Source organism: Magnolia sinica, chromosome 8 (genome assembly GCF_029962835.1).
Source record: "Magnolia sinica isolate HGM2019 chromosome 8, MsV1, whole genome shotgun sequence".
NCBI classification, from domain to species: Eukaryota; Viridiplantae; Streptophyta; class Magnoliopsida; order Magnoliales; family Magnoliaceae; genus Magnolia; species Magnolia sinica.
Window position 1 is genome coordinate 83317970 of NC_080580.1, and position 27460 is coordinate 83345429.

The window sequence follows — 27460 nt, forward strand, 5'->3', positions numbered from 1 at the left end:
GGGCCCACCTGCTGGATGGATTAGATTGCCCACGCATGCCAATTAACACTGGTGTTTAAATGTTCATCTTTCACATGTGTGGCTTAAAGGACCTCATTTCTTTTGCTAGAATAATCAATATATAGAGAGAGGAATGCTCACTGGGCGCACCAATTCTCATGAGAACTCATTAGAACTATTTCGGAACTCATCTCCTGTGATATGAGTACAAAATCTGAGCTGTCCATGTGATGCAGTACCCCATGAAACCATCAGGGCCTAACTTTCACCCAGATACAAAACTTTGGTTGGGTGAGTCACTATTCAATTCAGCTCAACTTGTATTTAGCTACTTATTAATGCATACACAGTTTTCATGGTTTTGACTCACCTCAAGCCCGATTTTTGCACCAAGTGATCCTTATGGTGGTACCAACTTATTACTGGAAGGGTTGGATTTCACATGAACTCAACAGGTTCGAACTCAAAAGACTGAGAATTATATACAAATGTTAGAAATTGTTGAATTTTTTAAAGTGGACCCACTTTTATAAATCACTTGAGGCTTGGAGTTTTCTAATTTTTTTTACCAAAGTAAATATTTCAATAAGCTTATAACAATTATTATATCAAATGTCACATATTAATTTAAGGCCCATTCGGATACCAATCAATAAGTTACTTTTTATAGTTACAACGATGGTTAAGTGACTTATTTCAGATAAGTAGGTTTGGTTTATAATTAGTTATAGGCAACTTTTTTACTTAAAAGCAATTGATTACCTTAGGGTTTTTTTTTTTTTTTTTTTTTTTTTAATTTAATAGTTTTTCTATTTTTTATAAGTTGTTAAGAGAATCATGAGGAGAGAAAAAAGAGGGGAGAAGATGATAATCAAGTTATTTACCAAACATATTTATCTTTTTAATAAGTAGAAACTAAGATAAACTACTTGCGGCATAAATAGCTTATCTCAAGCAAATTATGATCCAAACACCCTTACAGTATTAAATTTGATCCACTTGATAAATTTTAATTACAATCAATTTAAATTCCGGTGTATTCTAATTACAGGTATCTAAACATGCTTACATAGTTTGGCTCCATTTCCTTTGAGCATAATATGCCTTTTGTTATGACCAATGACTTCAACAATTCAATGGAAAATTTCCCATTAAAGAGTTCTATAAGATAAACTATTCATTTCATCAATGGCTCAAATCCAACGGCTAGGGTCCAAATACAAAAGGTTCTGATGTACGCTAAGCAAACCTCAATCACCAAAAGTCGGGAAGATGGTATTCAACAAAAGGTGGCAACTTACTGTTTCTATGGAGTACAGGATGGACATGACATATTTTCCCACGCACTTGATCAATGATAACCATTTGATTGGGTTGGGACACGCAGAAAGTATAATACGGCCATCCAAGCGGTTCTAAATTTCTCATTTCTCACTTCAACAGTTCCATGTAATTAAATAAAACAATTCCGACCCCTTGATGAAGCCCAATTCGTATCATCCAGAGAGTGATGGTTCAGATCTGTAATTTAATGGTGTAGATCTTAGATATGGATAGTTGGATGTAACAATTCTTAGATCATAACCATTGATGACCCTGATCTAGGCCTGTATTTTCAAATGTAATTACCTCCTCTCTCATCGGTAGCATGCGTAGCCATCCAACTACATCAACGCCCAATGGCGGAAAAATTGGGAACATCCATCCATCAAGAGAACCATACACCTACCAAAAATGAGTAGTTATGAAAAATGGACTGTGTGTGGCCCATTTGATGCGCAAATAACTCCCAACTGTTGGCCAAAGAACTTAGACATTGGGCGGTTAATGAATGGCCCATTCTGACAGGTAACGTGCAAAGCCACTTGTAAGTGCTTCATAGATCCCGACCATTAGTTAGGTGGGACTCTCTCCAACTGGGTTTTTCCTAAATCAAGCTCAGCTACTTTTCAAGGGGGGTGCTTGAGATAAAGCTAGTGGCTAGAATGATGAGTAGTGTGGCCTGATTTTGAAGGGAGCAGATTAGCTGTTATCTTACCGTGTGGGGCCCACCTTGATGAATACCTTTGGATATTGTATATCCACACCGTCCATCCAATTTTCGAAGTTCATTTTAGTAAGTGATCTCAAAACTTAAGCAGATCCAAATCTCAGGTGGATCACACCACTGGAAACAGTGGTGAATGACCATTAAAATCTTTTTTATGGGCTACAAAAGTTATGGATCAAGCAGATATTCGTATTTTCCCTCTATGGAGGTCTGCTTGAACTTATTTTCCCTCTATGGAGGTCTGCTTGAACTTATCATCAGGTTGGATGGCAAATAAACACTCAGTGGCCCCATGAAGTTTTTAACGGCAGGCGTGTTAAATTAACATTATTTCTTATGGCGTGGTCCACTTAAGATTTGGATCTACTTAATTTTTTTGGAACACTTAATAAAATGGGCTCAACTTAAATTTTTGGAACACTTCATAGAATGGGCTCAAAAATAGAGGTATGCTTGAACTTATCATCAGGTTGGATGGCAAATAAACACTCGGTGGCCCCATGAAGTTTTTAACGGCAGGCGTGTTAAATTAACATTATTTCTTATGGCGTGGTCCACTTAAGATTTGGATCTACTTAATTTTTTGAAACACTTAATAAAATGGGCTCAACTTAAATTTTTGGAACACTTGATAGAATGGGCTCAAAAAACAGATGGACGGCATGGACATACGAAAAGTTTTCGCACCGCGATGAGGGCAACACCGAAGGGAGGATAGGATTCAGGTTGGCTGGTGCACCAGCTAGCGAGCTGGTTGAAAAGCTCTGTGGATCCTACCAAGATGTATTTGTTTTATCCATACCGTCCATCCATTCGGAATGCTCATTTTATTGAATTAACCACAAAACGAGACAAATCCAAAACTTCGATGGACCACACCACATGAAAAAGTGGGAATTAACGTTTACCATTGAAAACAAACTTCCGTAATGTTTACTCGCCATCCCAACCCGTTCATAAAGTAAAATGAAGGAAAACATGAGAGAAATTTACTACTGTTTTCTTTTTCCGGAGAGTTCAAAACTTACCAACTTGGAAGTACGGACAAATATTTGAGGACCAAAATACCCCTGACTTCCTTTCAGAGCGGATTGGCTGGTGTGCGAAGACGAGCGAGAAGCGGTTTGGCTGTTGTACACCAAACGGTAGTTACGTGTCGTGCGAAGACAGGAAACGGATTGGCTACTACCCCTGCCAATAGCCCCGTGGCTGATGTTCGGTTCTCCATGGCCCCTCCATGATGTATGTGTTTCGTCCATCCTATTTATACATTTTTAAAGATTATTATAGGGCTTTATCCCAAAAATTAGGAGGGATATAAATCTAAGGTGGATCACACCACAGGAAAACAATAGTGATTGAATATCCACCATTAAAATCCTCCTAAGGCCCACTGTACTGTTTATTTGACATTCAATCTGTTGATTAGGTCATACAGGCTTAGATTAAGGGCAAAAAACAAAGATCAGCTTGATCCAAAACTTTTATAGCCCTCAAAAGGTTTTTAATGGTTGATGCTCACTGTAAAATGATCTGAAAAACTAGATAGACGGCATGGATGAAACACATATATCATGGTGGGACCCACATAGCACCGACCATCAGCCATTAGCTGGTGGCATGGCAGTAACCAATCTGTTTTCACGAAAACGAGCACCGTCGCTCATCGAGCTCCTAGTTGTACGGACGGTTCAAAGGAGATCAAAGTTACATGGCCCCACAGTGATGTATTTATTATATCTACACCATTCATCTATTTTTAGAGATCATGTTAGAGAATTATCTAAAAAAATGAATAATATCAAATATCATTGGACCACACTACAAATAGCAACGGAAATAATAATTTTCACTGTTAAAAATTTTATAGGGCCTACTATAACATTTATTTTCCATCTAACCTCTTCATAAGGTTAAAAAGTCCTGAATAAAGAAAATTTCATGTTGATCCAAAACTTCGTTTCTCTAAAAAGTATTTCATTGATAGACGCTCAATTTCCCACTACATTTTACAGTGGAGTCCACTTGATAATTAGATCTGTATTAATTTTTTGGTCAAGCCTTAATAAGATCTCGTCAAATAGATTTACAGTTTTGAATATAACACATACCTCATGATCAGACCCACGTACCCTGCAGACTTCACTACAGCAGCTGGGTGGTGTAAAGTACACTAGCCAATCCACTTCCAGCGCGGACGCTCGGACGCAGATTAGATTACTAACAGCTTGAGTAGCTAGTCAGCTACGGGAGTGACGTCACCAAGTTCTATGGGCCTCATTATGATGTGTGTTATATCCACACCGCTCATCCATTTTTAGATATCATTTTAGGGTATTAACTAAAGATTGAAGCAAATAAAAATCTGTAGTGGACCCCACTAAAGAAAACAGTGGGGAGAGTGATTCCCACCGTTGAAACTATCCTAAGGCCCATCATAATGTTTATTTGAAATCCAACCTGTTCAAAAGTTTAAAAAAGACATGAAATAAAGAAAAACACAAATATCAGCTTGATCTAAAACTTTGTGGCCTTTGGAAGTTTTCAGCGGTGGGCATCACTGTCCTACTGTTTTCTATGCTGGGGTCCACTGGAGGTTTGGATTTAACTCCTTTGGATATTACCCTAAACTGATCTCTCAAAATGGATGTAAGGTACGGATACAAAACATACATCATGGTGGTGCTACGAGCGTCAGCGCTCGTCTTCGCACGCCAGCCAATCCGAAAGGAAGGCAGGGGTTTTTTGGGTCCTCAAATGCTCGTCCGTACTTCCAACGTCGTGAGGTAAGTTTTGAACTCTCCAGGAGGAGAAATTGGGTAAAAAACTTACGTGGCCCTCGGTAAATTTTCAACGGTGGCCGCTCAATCCCCACTGTTTCCTGTGGTGTTGTCCACCTGACTTTGGACTGGCAAAATGGATGGACGGTGTGGATAACACACATACATCATGGTGGGGCCAACAGAGCTTTTCCATCAGCTAGCTGGCTGGTGTCGGTTCACCAGCCAATCCGCGTCCATTCAGGGAACCGTCTCAACCGATGAACGGCCCGGATTTGTGTCCGCGAACAGTAGCAGATAAGCTGATAACCTCCCTCATTTGCTTGATCGCTTCCGTTTGTATCGTCCTCTCTCTCCCTCTCAAAACCCTGGAATTCACTGCAAAACCCTAGAAACCCTAGAAGATCCTCTTTTTCTTATCTCATCAGAAGAAGAAGGAGAGATGGATCCTCCTCTTCTCCTCCTCTCTCCCTCCGTCCCTTCTCCTTCTCCTTCTCCTTCTCCTTCTCTTTCTCGCCCTCTCCTCATCTTCCAATTTAATTCCAATACTCTTCGCTTCAAAAACCCTAGAAAATCCTTTCTCACCAGAAATCCCAGCCCCAAAATCGCCGTTGTCCGAAATTCTGCTTCTGAGGCTATCGAACCGGACAATTCCGTGAATTCGGCCATCTTCGGGGGCAAGAAGCAGCTCCCGGGCCCGCAAGCCCTCATCGACGGGTTGTCGCCTCCGGTCCGGTTGGCGACGTCGGCTGTGGTCGTTGCTGGCGCACTCGCTGCGGGATATGGGCTGGGGTTCCGGTTCGGTGGTACGCGGGCTACTGGATTGGGCGGTGCCGTCGCTCTTGGTGCGGCCGGCGGGGCTGCAGTGTATGCAATGAATGCTTATGTTCCGGAGGTTGCGGCAGTGAGTTTGCACAATTATGTGGCTGGTTCTGACGATCCTGGGACATTGAAGAGGGAGGATGTTGAAGAGATTGCGCAAAGGTTAGGCTTTTTTTATGGGATTGGATTGGATGTGAGTAGGGGTCGTTTGGCAGATTGGTTTTTTGGGCCTTTTGGATTTGGAATCCAAATCCAGACCAAAATCTTGCGTTTTGTCCCCTGGATTTTAGTGGGGAATCTTAGAAACAACCACTTTTCAATTCATCTTTATAGGCTGTGTTGCAAATCGTAGTATTTTCAATCCTCTATGATGGTCTTATTTCAGAGGGATCTCTTGCTTTCTCTATAATCCAGGTTGATAATCCAAGTGTCAGACACGGTTTCTTGATTCCACATTGAAAGTCCAGGCTGCCAAACACAACTGATAGAGTGAAAATTTTAATGATTTTAAATCCTGGATTTGGCTTCTTAAGTAAAAATCCAAATCCAAGCTGCCAAGCGAACGGTTTTTGAAAGAATTGGGCTTTTTATCATGGAATCGGTATTATGGAGAAATATGCTACTTGGCTGAGAAAAATGATGGCTGACAATTGCCCACTTTTTGTTTATGAGACTGCTATCTTGTGGGACCAGTGGTGGATAGGCAATTTGCTATAATTCTTCCCCATCATATGATCCTAACCAACATGTTGGATTTTGCTGTTAAATGCGAAATTCTGGCTGTTTTTTAATTTATTTTTTATTTTTTAAAAAACCTTCCACTTGCGAGCCACCAATTGAGTTGTTATTGGTAGATGTGGGATATTTTGTGCTGATTTCACGATTTGAATGATTTGGATCGCCATATGGTGGCCCCTTCTATTGTTTGCTGGGACCAGTGAAACTCCCCATTTTTCTTACATAAGTGTCATAGCATGGTCCTCAAGTAAATTATTTGTGATTGGGTTCTTGGACTAGAATGCATCAATGTGTGGTCATGAATTGTATTATATGTGATTGGGTTCTTGGACTAGACATGTAAATGCTTGGCTTGAACTAATGGTGTTGTATCTTTTGCCAGTTTCCATATAGTGATCTTGGTCAATCAGGTGGGTCCATCCCAAGGTGTTTCGTTGCGGTAATGGTGGGCATAATAGTGCCCACCGGCCCTTGTAATGGTCATTTAAAAAAAAAAAAATAAAAAAAAATCCAAATAAATATCCATTAAATCCAAAAAATTCTAGATATTCCAAATATGCATTCATTTATAGTTTTGAATATGTTGATGGTGGTGTAACAATCCACTTTTGGGTGAGAAAGCTATATCGGGTTCTCCGATGAATTTATGAACCTGAAAGCTTGGAATTGACAACAAAACTCAGATTTAATTTTCTAAATATCTAATACCAATGATAGATATATTAGAATGAGTGTGATATCAAAATATCTTACATGTGTAGGTGTTTGTTATTATTTTTCATAATTTACTCTACATTACATACTTGAGGACTTGTATAAATTACAATGCTTATTTTATTTAAAGTCTTCAACATGCCAGAGACTTCTCCTATCTTGTGATTCCTATCCTGTCATCCTCAATATATATATATATATATATAGTAGTGTTTAATTTACTCCCTTGTAACTTGATTAAGGATTACTTGATTGGTTGTCAGGGGAGTTATTTTAAGCACAAGTTTGGCAGTGTCAAGCGTGTGTTTGTTTGGTGAATGTATGGCTAATGGGTATAAAAATACTTATGGTGAATGTGTGGGTAACGGGTATAAAAATACTTACTTTAAATGTAAATAATGTTTAAAAATATACTTACCTTAACGAAACTCGAGAGTCACCACCAAAATGAAAACTACTTTGTCGTGGTTGATTGACCTCCACGTCCTTGTTATCATTAGGCTATGGCTGTGGAATAGGTGTTGCATACCCATAATATCCAGTGCCAAAGGGAAATACTAGGTTAATGAAAATAGAGGATGATAGATCTTGACTAGGCAATGACTCCGACCTCGAGTAAGGATATCCACAAGTGCCCGTCGTATAGTCGTACTGGTACCCGTACTCGGGTTTTTTTTTTTTTTTTTGAAAGATAACTGAGATAATTAAGGGGAAAAGAAAAAGAGAAACAAAAAGGGGGGAGAGAGGGAGATCATCGAGAGAGCAATAAACTATACTACCTTCCTAGAAAAATGAAATCTACCTCCTTCAAACCCAATACATTGACCGCCCACTCTACAATAAGTCGTTTCGCGTTGCTGGCTACTTCCGCTTCTGATTTAGAAACATCCCTGAAACGTCAATTGTTTCTTTCTTCCCACACCGACCACCAAATGGCTATGATAGCCATACGCCAAAGACGTGTTCTAACCTTGCCTAGAGAAACGCCATGCCAAGCTTTTAGCAGCAGATTAACGGAACCGGGGAAGCACCACTGGATGTTGAAGCTGAAGAGAAAATCTGACCAAATCCGGGAAATGAAGGGGCAACATCAGAAGATGGTCTATGGTTTCTTCGTTCTTCATGCAGCAAAGACATGTTTACTAGGGGCATTCCTTTTTTCCTCAGGTTGTCCATTGTGAGAATCCTTTTTGAGCCTACCAGCCAGGCGAACGCAGCAAGTTTGGGAGGGACCGAATACTTCCAAAATTTGAAAGGGGGAAGATCAACAGGAGGAGACGTCGAGTGACACATCCTGGAGTAGAGGGATCTGACTGTGAACTTACCGGATTTGTTTGGCTTCCAAGCTAATGAATCAACAATTTGGGGGACTGGCATGGTCCTGTAGATTCGCTCTAGCAGACCAACAAACTCCTTGACTTCCCAGTCCTGTAGGTTCCTCCTACAGACGATGTTCCATTTTGGCTTACTTGCTACAATCGAGAAGCAATCAACAACCAAAACGGCCGGGTTGGGAGCGAGACGGAAGATATATGAGAAAGCAGCTTTGAGGGTGTCATCTCCCCCCATCGGTCTTCCCAAAATTGGATCTTCGCACCATTGCCTAGGATATAATCTATGTCTGAGATCAACTCCTTCTTCAGGCACAAAATCCCTTTCCAAAGAGGGGAGGCCTTACGGCGAGCGGGATCTTTGGTCCACCAGCCCCCATTAGATTTGCCATATTTACCTTTTATTATAATGTTCCACAAATTGTCATCCTCGGTCCCAAGACGCCAAATCCACTTCCCTAAGAGTGCTTTGTTCATACTTTTGAGGTTTTTTATACCTGCTCCTCCTTCTGAAGTTTGCTTGCATACTTGTTGCCAGTTGACCAAATGAAACTTCTTTTTGTCCTCCTTCCCAAACCAGGGAAAGTCTCTTCTTAGTCTTTCAAGCTTGGCCAACACAATTGCAGGGCATTTGAAGGGGGACATGAAGTACACTAGGAGGTTAGAAAGAGCTGCTTTAATAATAGTGATCCGCCCGCCTAAAGAGAGATATCTGCATTTCCATCTTGCATGGTAGCTTTCGAACCTGTTGATGACTTTGTCCCACATGGAGATAGGGGGAGCACAAAGGGAGACCCGTAAAGAAAGCCAGAAGCGAGGCCGAAGAACAACCAAAAGAGCCCGCACACCTTGCAATTTCATCTTCCTTCAGATTGACCCTGTACATTTTGGATTTAGACAGATTAATCCTTAGACCTGAGACTGCTTCAAAGCAACGAATCGCGGTGCGAAGATTATCAACCTTGGTTTGGTCAGCTTCACTGAAGATCAACGTATCATCTGCGTATTGAATATAGGAGATTGGGGATGAAAGATCTCTCATTCTGATACCAGATAAAATCCCTTCTTGTTGCCCAGCCTGAAGCATTCTAGAGAGGGCTTCTCCCACAATGATGAAGAGGAAAGGGGACAGTGGATCGCCTTGGCGGATACCTCTTGAAGTCATGAAAAAGCCCTTCGGGGATCCATTAAGGAGGATGGAAAGTGGGCTGATGGTAAGCATTCTCTAACCTAGCCGCACCATTTCGGACCAAAACTCATGCGCTGCATCATGTATTGGAGGAAATTCCAATCCACATGATCGTAAGCTTTTTCAATATCCAATTTGCAAAGAATAGCTTTCGCCTCACTCTTGTGACTGGAATCCAGACATTCATTAGCTATTAGCGCACAATTTATGATTTGTCTCCCCAGAATGAAAGCGCTCTGATGGAAAGAGATGATTTTCCCGATGGAAGCCTTCAAGCGAGAAGCCAAAACCTTAACTAGAATTTTGTAGGGGCCTCCTAACAGACTAATGGGCCAAAAATCTTTGAATGCAGAAGCTCCCGGAATCTTTGGGATGAGGGAGATGAACGTTGAACCCAGCCCTCTGGATAGTTTACCCCTGCTGTGGAATTTTTGGAGGAAGAGCATGAGATCCTCTTTAATCACATCCCAGAAATGGATGAAGAAAAAGATGGGGAAACTGTCAGGGCCCGAGGCCTTATCGCTGCCTAGGGAAAGCACAGCCGCACGCACCTCTTCCATGGAGAAAGGGGCCTCAAGAAATATCGCTTCTTCGGGGGGAAGGTAGTCCAGCCACAGGTTATCTAAACACGGTCTAGCCCAGCTATCTTCGGTAAGCAACGAGCTGAAGTGCCTAATGGCTTCAGTTGTAATTTGATCCTTATCTTCGATACAGCAGCCGTCGACATCGATACTGCTAATCTTGTTCGATCTCGAGTGTATACTTGCTATAGAATGAAAAAACTTCGAATTTTTGTCCCCTTCCTTGAGCCACTTGGCATGCGACCTTTGTCTCCACGCAGTTTCATTCTCAAGAACCCTGGCCGATAGAGACTGGATCAGATGAATTCGTTTGGCTAAGATATCGGTTGACATCAGACCATCTTCCGTTCTAATATCAATTGCCTGCAACTCTGCCTTAATCGTCTCCATTTCTGAATCCCTATTTGAAAACGTTTCCCGACTCCACTACCTCAGCTTAGCCTTCAACAACCTGAGTTTACTGCACAGTCTAAAGCTCGTAAACCCTGCAACCTGAAAACCATTCCACCAATCTGTAACCAGCTGAAAGACGCCGATAGAGTGGCACCAAAACAATTCAAATTTGAAGGGCTTCGAGCCCCAATTGACATCCTCTGACGACAGCAAGATTGGGTAGTGATTAGAGGTGCACCTTAGGAGGGCGGTCTGAGAGACAGATGGAAACGATTCTAGCCAGTCCGGAGAAAGTAAACATTTGTCCAATCTGGATAAGGAGGGAGAAATTCTACCGTTAGACCATGTGAATCTGCCACCAAGGAGAGGGAGATCAGCGAGCTCTTGATCATCTATCCAGACCGAGAAGAGGCGCATAGCTGGGGACATTTTTCTGCCATGAGACTTTTCTTCTGCATATCTGGTAATATTGAAATCGCTATCAAAGCAGCAAGGACCCTTGAATTTACGCCTGGATGAGCTCAATTCCAACTAAAAATCTGCCTTGCTAGAGTCGAGGGTAGGGCCGTAGACGGAAGAGATAAGCCGCTTCTGATTGGAGGAAATGTCGAGAAGAATAACCGAAACTGAGAAAGTCCCTGCCCAGTGATCCACTAGAGTCCATTTGGATGCTCTCCAAGCACTTAGAATACCGCACGCATTGCCGATGGCATCCAGAGAGACCCACTCGGCATCAGGCACCTGCCATAAGGAGGCCATCAACCTATCACTGAACGCTTGAATTTTGGTTTCCTGAAGACACGGGATATCAGGGTTGCGGGAGGAACAAGAGTCTTTGATAAGTCTCCTTTTCTGCTTCGAGCCCACACCTCTAACGTTCCAAGATATGATCTTCATAGGGGAACCTGACTGCCCTGAGTGCCCTGCCTAACTGCGCCAATGTTGTGATCCAGCGATGAACCCAAGTAAGAGGTCAGCCTCTGCAGTTCTCTGTTACTGCAGGATTTAGACAGCCGCTTTCTGGGTGATTTTGAAACTGCCAGAGGTCTACTGCGAGACTTCACACACTGAAAAATGGAGATGTAATCCTCGGGGTAGTCCTTGAAGGATAACCCCACGGCCCTGCCGACATGCCCTAAAGCATCCCTAATCCACCTCTTTTGGTGTATTTCGATGTTGAGGGATTCTCTGCCATCGTCCTCTACTCTCTTCTGTTCTAAAATAGTCCCTTGCTCAGTCGTGTCACCAATGCGGATTTTGAGCGGCTCCGCATCTATTACCTGATCCCCTAACTCTTCCTGAAAGAGGGAGATGAGAGCTTGGTCAGAAAACGAGCAAAGGGAGGCTGAGGGAGAGGGAGGTTGAGATCCTTCGAAAGGCTGCACTCTAGAGGGAGAAGGGGACGAATAGGAATGTTGGTCCGAGTGCTGAAATCGCTGAGACTCGGAAGTGCTGAAACCACTCCAACGGCGTGTTGCTTCGAAGAAGAGGACCAGGTCTACGGAACGCTGAGGTCAAAAGAATTAGGGCCTGACGTCAAAAGGGGTGTTGAAATAATACTCTGATGGATAACAGGAGCGGGTATGAGGGAGGAAATGGGATTAATAGGTGGGCCTGGTCCCAAGACCGAAATTGCCCTAATACCCGCCTGGGATAGGATAGAAGACCCGGACCCGTGCGATGACACCGAAGCAAAATCTTCAAGTGTGCCAGATGGGACCCGCGAATACTCGACACTTGACTTCGACGGGCTAGCCAGAGCGAGACGGGAGCCCTGGACACGTGGGAGAGAGGAGAGATACGTGTCGAACACCGGATGTGAGCTAGTGGCACATGGCATTGTCAAGAAAGTCGGACGGGCAGGATCGAGGAGGAGCAATCTCGAGGTTTGGGGTCGACTCTCGACGCAAGGTAGGCTCGACGCCACCTGTCTGATGGATGGGCGGGATGTTGGCTTTCTCGGGATTGGGAAAGGGACTTGTGGCGAGATCCGGAGGCTTCTCTCGAGTGAGGACCGGATCGACGCTACATGGCTTCGAGAGAGGCGGGAGCCTGACGAGAAGCGACGGGTAGGCAGCTCTGGTGTTACGTGTCTGAGAGGGAGACACCCCACACGTCTGACGGTGAGGGATGGCACTGACAGCACCATCATGGTCGTCAGAGCCAGATAAGACCCGATCTCGTGCTTCGCGAGAGTACCCTAGACGAGGTGCTCCATCGTCATCAGCGACGTTGAGGCCGGAGGAATGGGGCCGTTGCTGTCTCAGCCTCCAAAGATCCCCCCACCTGGGGAGCGCTTCGTTCAGGGCTTCTCTCTGGATCGGCAGGGAGAGGTATCTGTCGTCCACCCGGACTGAGATATGGGATGGCATATTGACCCCTTTGCTTCTTCTCACCCGGACTCAAAAGGACGACCATTTCTTCGCTGGATTTCAATTTGTGCCCAGCTCGATGAAGGAGCCCACCATTGATGCTGCTGAAACGAAGAACTCCTCGAGCCAAAGTTCTAACGGAATATCCCAGATGAGGATCCAAACGTTCTCCATTCCAAAAGGGGAAAAATCGATCCAACTTTGGACCTTTCACACTAGACCATCGTTGTGAAGGACCCCTGCCATAATCACCAAATTTGAGTTAACTCCCGAACTTGGATTTATCCACAGTTCATTATAACTGATGGGTTTCATTATATAGGCGGGTGGTTTGAACTTATAACATTCATCTATCCAGATCTCAACTTGGGAGATCGAAGTATTCTCTTTGGTGATGACGACAACAGTATCTTCCAGTCCCTTTTTAGCTCGACAAAAGGACTCGAGGTTCACCTTCAGGATATTCTCCGAGACCGAGGTTGGAGGAGCAAACGCTTGCGCCTTGCTGAGACTGGAGGTAACTCCCAGCCGAGGGGGATCGGGTTTGGGCAAGGAAGTCTCGCCGAGGAGGACTTCTTTGAAAGAGGAGCCTCCAAAGGTGTGGGTAAAGGTGGAAAGATGGGAAGGTTTTCTGGAGCTCTGGCCCTGAGGGAGCTTGGCTTTCCCTGAGAGGGAAGGTTTAGATGAACGAGGACCAAATCGAGCTCTCTAGACGAGCAGCGGCAGGCCACCGAATCTCTGGCAATGTAACATTTCCACTGCCATAGCTAGCTCTGCTTCTGACCCCATCCTAACTAACGCGAATCCCTGGAATAGTCTAGATGAAGAGTCTTGCGGCATTACAACATCCATAACTGCGCCGGCCCGTCCAAAGACTAGAAAGGTTAATCGGGAACCACCCTTCCGGGAAACCTCTGATGTATAGGGTAGGGTAGGATGTAACGGGTTTCGGTTTCCGCTCACCTTTCTTGCCAATATGTTTCCTTCCCTCAGCAATCTGCTATGGCTCTGAACTATCATTTTGGGGGTGGGAATCTAAGTTGTTTCCACCGAGATCCGAGGAGCTGTTGTTACCAGAAATAGGGATGGCGATAGATCCTTCCGGGAGATCAGCATCGAAGCTAAGAGACCCGGCCGTACCGATCGGCTCATGATTTTCTACTCTGCTCGTATACATTACGTCTTTATCTATTTTATCGTGGCTGGGATGGCGGTAGTTCCTATCATGCATGGCATGGCTGGCGGAGACTCCTTTCGGTATTGGCTGTCGGTATCTCCTTCCGGTCATGGTTGGCGGTATCTTCTTCCGGTCATGTCTGGCGGTATCTTCTTCCGGTCATGGTTTATTGAAGACAGTCTTCTCACTTTTAGCACCTTATTGAGATTGAGAATGTGTCTGTGATTAATAAGTTGTATTTGGATGTAGATATCTATAATCACATGGAACATTTGAACAAGGACTACTCCAACATGAATGTGATGGAACATACTCCATACAATCCCATTGCCCATAAGAATATCCATAATGCTTGGGACCATTAGCCCATTGATGTTTTGAATCTCCCGGTGCACCACTAGAGTCGGCTTCATCCCGCTGGATGTATCGTGACTTAGTAGACTCATAAGTCCGATCTCATGTATACCATCAATGCTCATCGGCCACGCGATCTGTAAACGGCTGTATGGTTTGCCGAACAATAATAGAAGTGGGACCAGCATCAGGTGTGTCATTACCACCACTATCATGATCACCTGTTTTAGGTCTCGCTGCTACTATTGCTCTACTCTTTTGCTGAGTTAGACTTTGCATGAAATTTGCCCATCTTTTTGGGTCCAACAAAGTTGCACGACTCTCTTGCTACGCCGTGCGTATTATAGGGTCATCCACTTCCAATTCTTCACTCTCTTCTTCTATATGTTTTTTCCTCACTTTCAATCAAGGTAGAAGTGAGTTATCCTAATCATAAATATTGTCCAAGTTTATTGGACAATAGTTGTGATTGGCGGCTACTGTAATGTCGCCGTATTCTTAGCCTTATGTTATAGTGCATGAAGATAAGTCTATCAAACGTGTTAATCTGCAATCTATTCCTATTATTCAAATGAATAAGTGTAAAACAATTCCAATTCCTTTCGTAGATATAAGAAGATGTTGTCTGGTTTAAAACTTTACTGCAATTTTTTGAGAGCCTTCGCACACTCTCTGAAATTGACTTGGTTTGGCTCGACTCGACTCGACTCGACCTATATACATTTAAAAATATATGATATATATATATATATATATATATATATATAGAAAATATCGCCCTAAATTTCCTTCACATTTTTTCGTCTTAGTTGACCCGGCTGGCTGATGCAGGACAATTAATCAATTGCTCTAAAAGCTCGAATTGATAGAGCATGACAAATTAATCCCTTTATCTCATAGCCCAGGCCCACATCGCATGGGTTAGGACCTCGGCCAAACCCCCCTCGTGAGCCCCACTTCACATGAGTTCCGCTTCACATGAGCCACCCACTTCACACGGATGGGGCCCGCCTCACACGAGCTACCCCCCTCACACGGGCCACCCACTCCAAGTGTGCCCTTGCATCGCACCACAGGCAACCCCACTTGAGCCCGGTGTGAAAATGCCCCTGCATTACTCACCCTAGTGAGGAGTTTTGAACATGATACCCCCTGCTCTGATACCACTTTGATGCAAGACAATTAACCACTTGCTCCAAAAGCTCGAATTGATAGAGCATGGTGAATCAATCCCTTTATCTCATAGCCCAGGCCCCACATCGCATGGGTTAGGACCTCGGCTGAACTCCCCTCGTGGGCCCCACTTCACATGGGTTTCGCTTCAGACGAGCCACTTGCTTTACAGGGATAGAGCCGGCCTCACACAAGCCACTCGCTTTACATGGGCCGCCCACCTCGAGTGTGGCCCTGCTCCCACAGTCAACCCCACTCGAGCCTGGTGTGAAAATGCCCCTGCATTACCGGCCTTCTCTCCCTCTCTCTCCGGCCATCCTTCCCTATGGAGCAGTCGGCCGGCCCTGTCCGGCCGTCCTTCCTTGTCCGAGCACTCGAATGTCCCTGTTCGAGCACTCGAGTTGGTAGCCCTCTCCCTCTCTCTCCACTCTCTCTCCCTCTCTCTATTTGGGCTCTCGAACTCCAGCTCATGTAAAAAACTTGAACTTGAACTTGGCTCGAGTTGCTGATCGAACCGAGCTGAGTTGGCCAGTCAGGCTTGAGGACTGAGCTAAGTTGAACTCGAGTTGAGGTAGGCTGCTGGCTGAGTTGAGCTATGCCTAACTTGACTCGGTTCGGCTTGGTGTCCAGCTCTACTTACACCAACCCACCAATCCTCCTAAAACCTATTCCACTGACCATCACCAAGAGAGAAAGGTACTCCTCGTTTCACAAGGAGGCTACCTCAGAGAACACTTTCCACAAACACGAAGCCTTGTAAAGGGACGATTCTTTAACCCCCATTCCCCTTATCGAGCCCCACACTTGCAAGCAATAACTTCCCTCCATAGGTTCCCTTATCGAGCCCCCATTCTTTAACCTTTACAACTAGTAATGTGATTTAGGCCTATGGCCCAACTAGGCCCACGGTGCACCTATGCCAACTGCCCAATTAGGTCCACCTAGGCCGATAGTACGTCCCAACATGTGCTAATTTCTGGACTATTTATTTATGAATTTGGGGGCATAAATTAAGGATCGCAATTTACTTTTGTTTCTTTTTTTGGGGGGGGGGGGGGGGTGCGGGGTGCTGATGAGCCACTCTAGGCCGCACCACCAGCAGTACAAGGGCCCGATTGCTCTGAAATTTTACAGGGTGACACTTTCATGGGTGGGACACGCCCCCACAAAATTTCAGGATTTTTAGACACCCAGAAATATTTTAATTAATTTAAATAAAACGGTCTGTCTAGAAAATCGGACTGACCTGGACGTCCCAACGTGGTGGGCCAGTCCGGCCCTTGCCACGGTGTGTACAGGGGTCCATTGGCCCTAAAATTTTGTAGGTGAGTCCTACCATGAGTACTACACCTTCTTGTAAATTTTCATAATTTTTAAACACCGAAAAGTATTTTAATAAATTTCGGAATTCCAACTTATCCAGGGTGGAATGCTGCTGGAAAAATAACTATCTACTGTCCTGAATTTGGGTCATCCAAATGGGTGGGTTTTGGGCCTCCAAAATTCCTGAAATTTGGGCCCAAGGTCTCTCATCAAGCTCACAACAAGATGGAGTCCAGAAAAGTGGCCCACGTATAGAAGAAATGTTTATGAATTAAAGCTTTTATCAGATTATATTGCTGGACTGCACAACAGAAAATTAAAGTAGTGCTGTCCCTGATTTGAACACCCCAAAGGGGTGGGCCCAAGTTCTCCAAAAATTGGGGAAAATTAATTCTAACCCCCCCATACAAGTGCACTACAAGGTAGGGTCCACAAAAGTGGCCCACCATTACAAAAACTATTATGTATTTATGGATTTCTAAACTGCAATGTTGCTGGATAGTCCAGAAAATCTGGACTGTCCACCCCACTTGGGCCACTCCTTTGGGACCTCAATCAAGGTCAGATGGAGGTAAAATTTGGGGTACATCTAGGTGGGGTCCACACCTTCAAGAAAAGTATATTAAATGGGTAGAAACAGTCCCCTAATCAGTCCAAAAATCTGACCCAAAACCCACCAGAAACTGTCTAGACATATTCTGGACAACAACATGCTAATGAAATAAACTGAGTATATAATTTAAATCAAGGTAAACACCCATGAAACCTGAGTTGTGGTCCACCACAGTGGGCCCCAAAAACATCCGGACCTATTCCTCATATAAAAATCCATTGCATATGCATCTAAAAGGGGCAACAAGTCATCACCATCCATGGAGTGGACTGCCATGGGCGTCCACCCCACTTGGACGGTCTGGATATTTCCAAGCCAAATGGTGGGCCACACACCTCAGAAAAATAAGTGATTATTAAGAGAAGAGAGAGAATTGGCCACCAGGGAAGGGGCTCCGCCACATTGAGGCCCATTCCCTTCCTCAAAAACCACACATCTCACTATATTGATGGTATTACAAGATCTACCCATGCATGCATCTTTAGATCAAAATCCAATGGTGGAGATGCCATCTCCACCAAGGATCAAGGGTCTAGATGACCTAAGGATCCTTCTAACTAAGAAAAGAAACCATGGTGGGGTCCATGGAGAATGACCCCACCCATGAGTTATGCATGCACAAAAGGATGGACCAATGGCCACATCCAAGAAGACATAAGGCCTCCGCCATCATTTGATGGGCCCCACATGCTTCAAACATGAGGTAGAGAGAAGAAATAAAAAAAAGGAATGTAGATCCTAAGATTCTAAGTACATGCACACCCACCTGCAAGGTCTTCAAGCAAACACCTCCAAGATGGTCTTCAAGCACCAAGGTACATGGATCTAAGGTTGAGATCTTTCTTCAAGGGTTAGATGGGGGATTAGATGAGTGAAAGTGAGCTGGAATAATGGAGGAAAGTTGCTGGAGAGAGAGAGAGAGAGAGAGAGAGAGAGAGAGAGAGGATTTTAAGGCAAGAAATGATGAGTTTCTCCTAGAGAAGGGAAAAATCTGAATTTTGCTAGAAAAGAGGGGCTTAGGATAGAGAAATGCATCAGAGCATAGCAAGTATTCTGGAAAGACTCGGGATAACATCGCATGTCTGCCAAGAATATAGGACAAGTAGTGTCCCGAGATTCTTCCCTTCGCTCCGTATTGAGCTTATAATTGTTCTAATTCCTTGCTTCGTCATTATTTTGTAGACGATGATGCGTGGACGTGGCACTCGTGGTCGTGGTGCCCCTGGTCGTGGTGCCCGTGGACGAGGCACCCGTGTTACCCATCTTACTTGAGCACATCCTGCTTCCGTTGTTGAGGATCCGATTCCAGAGGTCCCGATCTAGCCTGTTCCTCCAGTTGCTCCGGTTCCCCCACCTATTCCCCCTCAGTCTATTGTTCCGGTTTCGGAGGCTCCTGCTTTGCCGGTTGCACCCGTGCCTCCGCCTGAGGCAAGTGCCACCCTTGCCTTTCCGACAGTACCTATAGGAGCTGAGCATTTCCAACAGCTGATGTAGCTTGTTGCCACTGCATTGCAGACCCGTCAGCCAGCTACTGCCGAGGTTTCTGGGCAGTCTGATTTACCACGTGCTAGTGTGATTGCTTGAAAGTTCCGGTAGCATGATCCCCCAAGGTTTAGTGGTGACCCTGACCCTTTTGCTGCTGAGGCTTGGCGCACTGAGGTTGTGAGGATTTTTGACACTATGCAGTGTCCTATGGGCCAGAGAGTATCCCTTGCGACCTATCTCCTTTAGGGTGAGGCCTGTCATTGGTAGTCATCTGTATCCAGGATGGTCGGGCCTTAGTTCGTTTGGACATGGGAGGAGTTCGTGTTCTGTTTCGAGTAGAAGTTCTTCCCTGAGCACGTTCAGGTCTAGCGAGCGATCGAGTTTGAGACCCTAGTGCAGGGTGATTTGTCTGTCCCTCAGTATGAGGCCCGTTTCTTGGCCTTGTCTCGATTTGCTCCTCATCTCACTAGCGATGAGAAGATGAGGGCCCGTCGTTTTGTGACTGGGTTACGTCCTGCCCTTCGTAGCCGTGTGGTAGGGCATTGTTTGGAGATGTTCGACCAGGTCGTTCATCGAGCACTAGTTTATGAGGACTGGCTATGACCCAGAGGTTGAGAGAGCAGAGTTTCGGTGGAGACTGGAAGAGGAGAGCACTAGTCGGCAGCTCCAGGCAGCTCCGTCAGTAGAGACGGAGGGGCAGATCGGGGTTTCGACAGCCCGCGGTTCAGACAGTAGCTTCTTCCTCATCATCAGCACTGCCAACTGCTTCATCTTCTAGCCCCTTCTCCGGCGTTTGCTTCGGTTGTGGACAGGCCGGGCATCGGAGGCGTGAGTGCCCTCTCCCCATTCAACAGCAGATGCCACCGCAGTTGCCCCCTCGTCCTCCTCAGCAGCAGAGGCCACTGCAGTTGCCCCCTTGTCCTCCTCAGCAGCAGCAGAGAGCGCAACTTCCACCAGCCGCTCCTAGGGCTCCTCAGCAGTAGAGGCAGCTAGGCAGACCTCCTCAGCAGAGACAGCAGTAGCCGCAATACCAGCAGAGGGGATATCCGTATGTCCAGTCCTTGGGTCTAGTATGTATCGCAGCCCAGCAGGCATAGACTCAGGACCCTCAGTCTTTCGGTTTGCTTCCCCTACCAGCTCAGGGCCTTTTTATTTTGCGCAGCAGGCGCCAGGCCAGGACCCGCAGTCATCGACCGGTGGAGTCGTTGAGGGTATTCTTCTTGTTTCTGCTTGCATTGCTTATGTTTTGTTTGATTTTGGTGCTTCCCATTCTTTTGTGGCTGAGCAGTTTTGTCGATCGACCGGTATTCCATCAGAGTCTGTGTCTAAGGCCTTGGCTGCTTCGACTCCCGTTGGGAAGTCTGTGGTATTGACCCGTTGCTGCCCTTCTTGCCCAGTGTTGGTGGGCGAGATGTTCCTTCCTGCCGATCTGTTCGTGATGCCGATGACAGGATTCGATGTTATTCTAGGTATAGACTGGCTTGCAGAGTATGGTGCCGTCTTAGACTGTGCCGCGAGGATGGTCACGTTTCATATCTCAGGCTTGCCAGTATTCTAGTTCGTCGCCGAGCCCAGAGGGGAGCCGTTATTTAGTTTCTTGGCTTCGGTCGTTAAGGATTCTGTGGCAGAGAGTATTGAACAGTTGCCAGTTGTTTGTGAGTACCTGGATGTGTTTCAGGAGATTCCGGGTTTCCCACCGCATCGGCAGGTGGAGTTCCAGATTGATTTGGTACCCGGTACCGCTCCTATCTCAAGGGCCCCCTACCGGATGACACCATTGGAGTTGAGGGAACTGCAGGATCAGTTGGATGAGCTCCGGGAGTTAGGTTTCATTCGTCCTAGCAGTTCGCCTTGGGGAGCCCCGGTATTGTTTGTGAAGAAGAAAGATGGTTCGTTGCGACTCTGTGTGGACTATCGCGAGCTCAACAGAGTCACCATCAAGAACCGATACCCGCTTCCCCGTATTGATGATCTGTTCGATCAGTTGCAGGGTGCAAAGTATTTTTCCAAGATAGACTTGCGTTCTGGTTATCATCAGATTCGGGTCTGAGAGGACATTCCGAAGACGGTTTTCCGGACACGTTATGGTCATTTTGAGTTTCGGGTCATGTCGTTCGGACTGACCAATGCTCCCGCCGTATTCATGCAGCTGATGAAAGAGGTTTTCCGGCCGTTCCTCGATCAGTTAGTGGTGGTATTCATTAATGATATTCTTATATATTCGAGGACCCGAGAGGACCATGCTGAGCACCTGCGGATTGTGCTTGAGACCCTCCGTGCCCACTAGTTGTATGCGAAGCTGGAGAAGTGCGAGTTTTGGTAGGAGGAGATGAAGTTCCTCGATCATGTAGAGACGAGGGAGGGTGTTGCTGTAGACCCCTCGAAGGTTAATGCAGTGCGACAGTGGGGCTAGCTCATGAACGCGTCCGAGATTCGCAGCTTCCTTGGTCTAGCGGGATATTATGGATGGTTTATCGAGGGTTTCTCCCGTATTGCAGCACCGCTGACCCGGTTGACGCGGAAGGGCGTCAAGTTTGTCTGGAGTGATGCTTGTGAGAAGGCATTTACGGAGTTGAAGGATCGCCTCACGTCCGCTCCTGTTCTCACTCTTCCTGATGGGAGTGAGGGTTTTGTTGTATGCCTCCAGAGTTAGCTTGGGTGCTGTACTGATGCAGCATGAGAAGCCAGTGGTGTATGCCTCGCGCCAGCTCAAGGTCCACGAGCTGAACTACCCCACTCATGATTTGGAGCTTGCAGCAGTTGTCTTCGCACTGAAGGTGTGGAGGCATTATTTATATGGGGTCAGGTTCGAGTTCTTCTCCGATCATAAGAGCTTGAAGTATCTATTTTCGCAGTCCGAGTTGAACCTGTGACAGAGGCGATGGATGGAGTTGCTGAAAGATTGATTTTGACCTTTAGTACCACTCGGGCAAGGCGAACGTGGTGGTAGACGCGCTCAGCCGCCAACCACGAGGCCTGGTGGCACAGATGATGGTGTGTGAGTGGCAGATGCTCGAGGATGTATCAGAGTTTGACTTTGAGTTCGGTTTGCAGTCTTCCATTGTTCAGTTTCGAGCTTGTCGATTCAACCCTCTTTGGTGGCTAGGGTGATCGAGGCTCAGCAGATGGACGAGTCACTTCAGGAGTATCGAGCAGAGGCCGCATCCGTGGAGCAGTCAGACTGGCAGATTGGTTCTGATGGTGGATTACGCTTCAGAGGTCGGTTGTGTCCTGGACGTGCCAGAGTTGCGTTGTGATCTGATGACCGAGGTACACCGATCGAGACTTACTATCCACCCGGGCTCCACGAAGATGTATCGTGATATGAGGAGACAGTACTTCTGGCAGGGGATGAAGCACCAGATTGGAGTTTTGTGGCGGAGTGTGACACATGCCAGCGTGTCAAGGCCGATCATCAGAGACCCCCTGGTCCCTTGTAGCCATTGAGCGTTCCAGAGTGGAAGTGGGAGCACGTATCGATGGACTTCATCACAGGTTTGCCGAGTACTCAGCGTGGTCACGATACCATTTGGGTTATCGTTGATCGTCTGACGAAGTCGGCTCATTTCATTTCAGTACATGCTTCCTGGTCTATGGACCGGCTTGCTAAGGTATTTATTGAGGAGATAGTGAGACTGCACGGCGTCCCAGTTTCGATCGTTTCAGACCGAGACTCCAGATGTATGTCTCAGTTTTGGAGGAGTTTCCAGCAGGCACTGTGGGTGATTTTGCGTCTTAGCACTGCTTATCATCTGCAGATGAATGGGCAGACTGAATGGGTCAACCAGATCCATGAGGATATGCTCAAGGCTTGTGTGATTGACTTTCCGGGCAGTTGGGATGGTCATATGCGCCTTCCCGAGTTCGCGTACAACAACAGCTATCAGACAATTATCGACATGGCTCCTTTTGAGGCACTTTATGATAGACCGTGCAGATCTCCTAGTTGTTGGACTGAGGTTGGAGAGCGTCGTCTCTTAGGTCCCGAGCTTGTGCTGCAGACGTCAGAGGCTATTGCTGTTATTAGGCAGAGGATGCGCACAGCTCAGAGCCGGCAGAAGAGTTTTGCTGATCGTTGGCGTCGACCCCTCGAGTTCACAGTCGAGGACATGGTATATCTCAAGGTCTTGCCTATGAAGGGCGCGGTTCGCTTTTGTGTGAAGGGCAAATTCGCCCCGAGATTTATTGGACCTTTTGAGATTACCAAGCGAGTAGGTGCTGTGGCCTATAGGCTTGCCTTACCTCTTGAGTTGTTCGCGATCCACGACGTGTTCCATGTTTCTATGTTGCGGAAGTGTGGGTCGGACACTATTCCCGTGATTGATTGGCAGCCACTCGAGATCCGTGAGGATGCTTCTTACTTTGAGCAGCTGATTCGTATTCTTGATTGGAAGGAGCAGGTCCTCAGGACCAAGGTCATTCCCTTGGTAAAGGTGCAATGGGGGCATCATTCGGAGGCCGAGGCGTCTTGGGAACGTGAGGCCGAGATTAGAGAGCGTTATGCCCATTTGTTCGATAATTGATTGCTTGTATTGCCTTCTCTTGTGATTGATGATTGAGATATATATGATGATGTTTATGCATTTTATTGTTCCGGTCTTGTCAATTTCGAGGACGAAATTTCTTTGTTGGTGGGGAGGATTGTAAGACCCGACCCGAGTTCGCATGTATGCATGTGTGTGTGTGAGTACGCATCTCGTTCATCTTGGTCCCGCGGTCCTATCGGTAGAATTCCGGCAATCCGCAACCATCGGATAGTGTTTGCGGTCATCCTTAAGTCCGGTCACTTAGACCCGATTCAGATTGAGCCAAAACCTGTGCCATCTTGTTCGTTTTGATGTTGCGGTTTCAACGCCGCGTCTCGTGCGTAAATCCGACGTGTCTATCAAAAGTTGTAGGCCGCGCATTATTTGGGCTACTGATCACGATGTGGGACCTACTTGGTGCTTGTGCACGTTTCCCTAGGTGATACCCACCTGGAATCCCATCATTACCTAGCTTAACCTACAAGCTACCCTACACCTTTTTTTTTTATATTTATAGCTAGTATGATGGATTTGCCTAAACCTAGGCAATGATTGCTCTCTTTCTTAGAAAAACTATGATGCATTTCTCTATCTTAAACCCCTCCTTTCTAGCAAAATTAAGATTTTTCCCTTCTTTAGGAGAAACTCATCATTTCTTGCCTTAAAATTCTCTCTTTTTCCCTCTCATTTCTCTCTCTCTCTCTCTTCTCTTCTTCTCCAGCAACTTTTCTCCATTATTCCAGCTTACTTTCACTCACATAATCCCCCATCCAACCCTTGAAAAAAGATCTCAACCTTAGATCCATGTAACTTGGTGCTTGAAGACCATCTTGGAGGTGTTTGCTTGAAGACCTTGTAGGTGGGTGTGCATGTACTTAGAATCTTAAGATCTACATTCCTTATTTCTTCTCTTCACTTCATGTTTGAAGCATGTGGGGCCCATCAAATGATGGTGGAGGCCCCATGTCTTCTTGGATGTGGTCATTGGTCCATCCTTTTGTGCATGCATAACTCATGGGTGGGGCCATTCTCCATGGACCCCACCATGGTTTCTTTTCTTAGTTAGAAGGATCCTTAGGTCATCTAGACCCTTGATCCTTGGTGGAGATGGCATCTCGACCATTGGATTTTGATCTAAAGATGCATGCATGGGTAGATCTTGTAATACCATCAATATAGTGAGATGTATGGTTTGTGAGGAAGGGAAGGGCCTCAATGTGGCGGAGCCCCTTCCCTGGTGGCCGATTCTCTCTCTCTTCTCTTAGTAATCACTTATTTTTTTTGAGGTGTGTGGCCCACCATTTGGCTTGGAAATATCCAGACCGTCCAAATGGGGTGGACGCCCATGGCAGTCCACTCCATGGATGGTGATGACTTGTTGCCCCCTTTAGATGCATATGCAATGGATTTTTATATGAGAAATAGGTCTGGATGTTTTTGGGACCCACTTTGGTGGACCACAACTCAGGTTTCATGGGGTGTTTTCCCCTTGATTTGAATTATATACTCAGTTTATTTCATTAGCATGTTGCTGTCCAGAAAATTTCTGGACAGTTTCTGGTGGATTTTGGGTCAGATTTTTGGACTGATTAGGGGACTGTTTCTACCCATTTGATATACTTTTCTTGAAGGTGTGGACCCCACCTAGATGTATCCCAAATTTTACCTCCATCTGACCTTGATTGAAGTCCTAAAGGAGTGGCCCAAGTGGGGTGGACAGTCCAGATTTTCTGTACTATCCAGCAACATTGCAGTTTAGAAATCCATAAATACATAATAGTTTTTGTAATGGTGGGCCACTTTTGTGGACCCTACCTTGTAGTGCACTTGTATGGGGGGGTTAGAATTAATTTTCCCCAATTTTTGGAGAACTTGGGCCCACCCCTTTGGGGTGTTCAAATCAGGGACAACACTACTTTAATTTTCTGTTGTGCGGTCCAGCAATATAATCTGATAAAAGCTTTAATTCATAAACATTTCTTCTATACGTGGGCCACTTTTCTGGACTCCATCTTGTTGTGAGCTTGATGAGAGACCTTGGGCCCAAATTTCAGGAATTTTGGAAGCCCAAAACCCACCCATTTGGATGACCCAAATTCAGGACAGTGGACAGTTATTTTTCCAGCAGCATTCCACCTTGGATAAGTTGGAATTCCGAAATTTATTAAAATACTTTTGGGTGTCTAAAAATTATGAAAATTTACAGGGAGGTGGCCTACCCATGGTGGGACCCACCTACAAAATTTTGAGGCCAGTAGACCCCTGTACACACCGTGGCAAGGGCCGGACTGGCCCACCACGTTGGGACGTCCAGGTCAGTTTGATTTTCTGGATAGACTGTTTTATTTAAATTAATTAAAATATTTCTGGGTTTCTAAAAATCTTGAAATTTTGTGGGGGTGTGTCCCACCCATGAAAGTGTCACCCTGTAAAATTTCAGAGCAATTGGGCCCTTGTACTGCTGGTGGTGCGGCCTGGAGTGGCTCATCAGGCAGGGACGCCTAGGCTGGGGTGTCCAGCCTTGGTTGGCCCTCCAGCCTACCTTGTGGGCCCACCTAGATGAGTTGTATAGCCCACCATATTGTGGGGATTTTGTAGGATAATTCATGCCTTTATACTCTAAATTTTGGGTTTAATTAATGCATCATTGAGGCTCACCTTGTTTGGGCTATATGGGTATTTATATGTAACCAGATTTTTGGACTCCTTATAAGCCCAACTGGGCTGGAGTCCTTTAGATAGGCCCAGTGAATTCTTGGGCTGGATCCTCCATGGTATTCTGTTGGGCTAGTGGGCTGGAATGTATGAGTGGTTGGGCCCTTGGTTGCCCACCAAAATAACTAAAATCATGGGCTAGGTTGTAAGGCCTAACTTGCTTATCTTGAATACAATTCTCGCCATGTGTTGGAGTAATGGGCTGCTCACTATGCCCACCACAATGTATGGACTTGGTTGCCCTTATGTTTGGGCCCTAACCTTCCTTATGGGCCCATATTATTGCATGTGGATTTGGCTGTATATTGCCCCTATTGGGCCTATGAATTATGTGTAGCCTTGGGCCACTTTATCGAGGCCCAACATGTGATGTATCTATATGTATATAGCTGCCCATCTCTTTCTTATGGTGATGCTCGGGCCACGGGCCTTGATCCTCGGCAGATTATTATTAGGCCGCCTTCAGGGGACAATGGTGGTTGAATGCCCACCTTGATATGCCCCTCTAGGCCCTTGTTAGGCCCATTCTTGCTTCTATGGGTGGTTAAAGGTCCACCATAGACCATTGCTAGGCCCATTCTTATTATTTAGGTCCATGCCATTATCCATCTAGTCTCATGGGCTACCCCAGGCTATTGGGCCCCCATTGAGGTTACATTCCTTTTGAGAAACGGTCGAAGTACCTAGACCCTACTAGTGAGGAGGGGAGAACATCTTCATCGCATTGGCATTTCTTGTTCATCTTCATGGCCTACTCCCATACGCATCATATGCATGCTTGGCTGAGATGTGATTGGTCATAGTTATACCATTGGGCATGATATTGTGAGGGATGGAGTTTTCCCCTCTCGAGCATGTTGGATGTTTAGGTATGATGTATGGCTGTTTGTGTGATTCATGCATATGACATTGCATAGTATGATCGACATTCGCCCTCGCTTCATCAGGGCCTTGCCTTCACATGGATATTCGTGGATTGCTGGACGTGTGGACACTGGAAATGATGTTTAAGCATACCGGGTGCATAGGATGCCCATGGGTGAAATTCCCAAAACTTCCATGGTACCAAGGATCTGCTCCAACGCCGCAACCGGGTGGAAACATGAGCGCACAAGGGCCTTACA

At 45.7% G+C, this 27460-nt stretch overlaps 1 protein-coding gene across 1 annotated transcript in view; it reads left to right on the forward strand.

Moving 5' to 3' along the window:
- Window positions 1-5121: 5121 nt before the first annotated feature.
- LOC131253541 (protein TIC110, chloroplastic-like) overlaps window positions 5122-27460 on the forward strand; it is a 49585-nt gene continuing 27246 nt past the window's right edge. Inside the window, exon 1 of the mRNA XM_058254578.1 lies at window positions 5122-5814. Within this exon, the coding sequence (XP_058110561.1) occupies window positions 5273-5814 (542 nt within the window). The 5' untranslated portion in view covers window positions 5122-5272. The remainder of the gene's footprint in view (window positions 5815-27460) is intronic.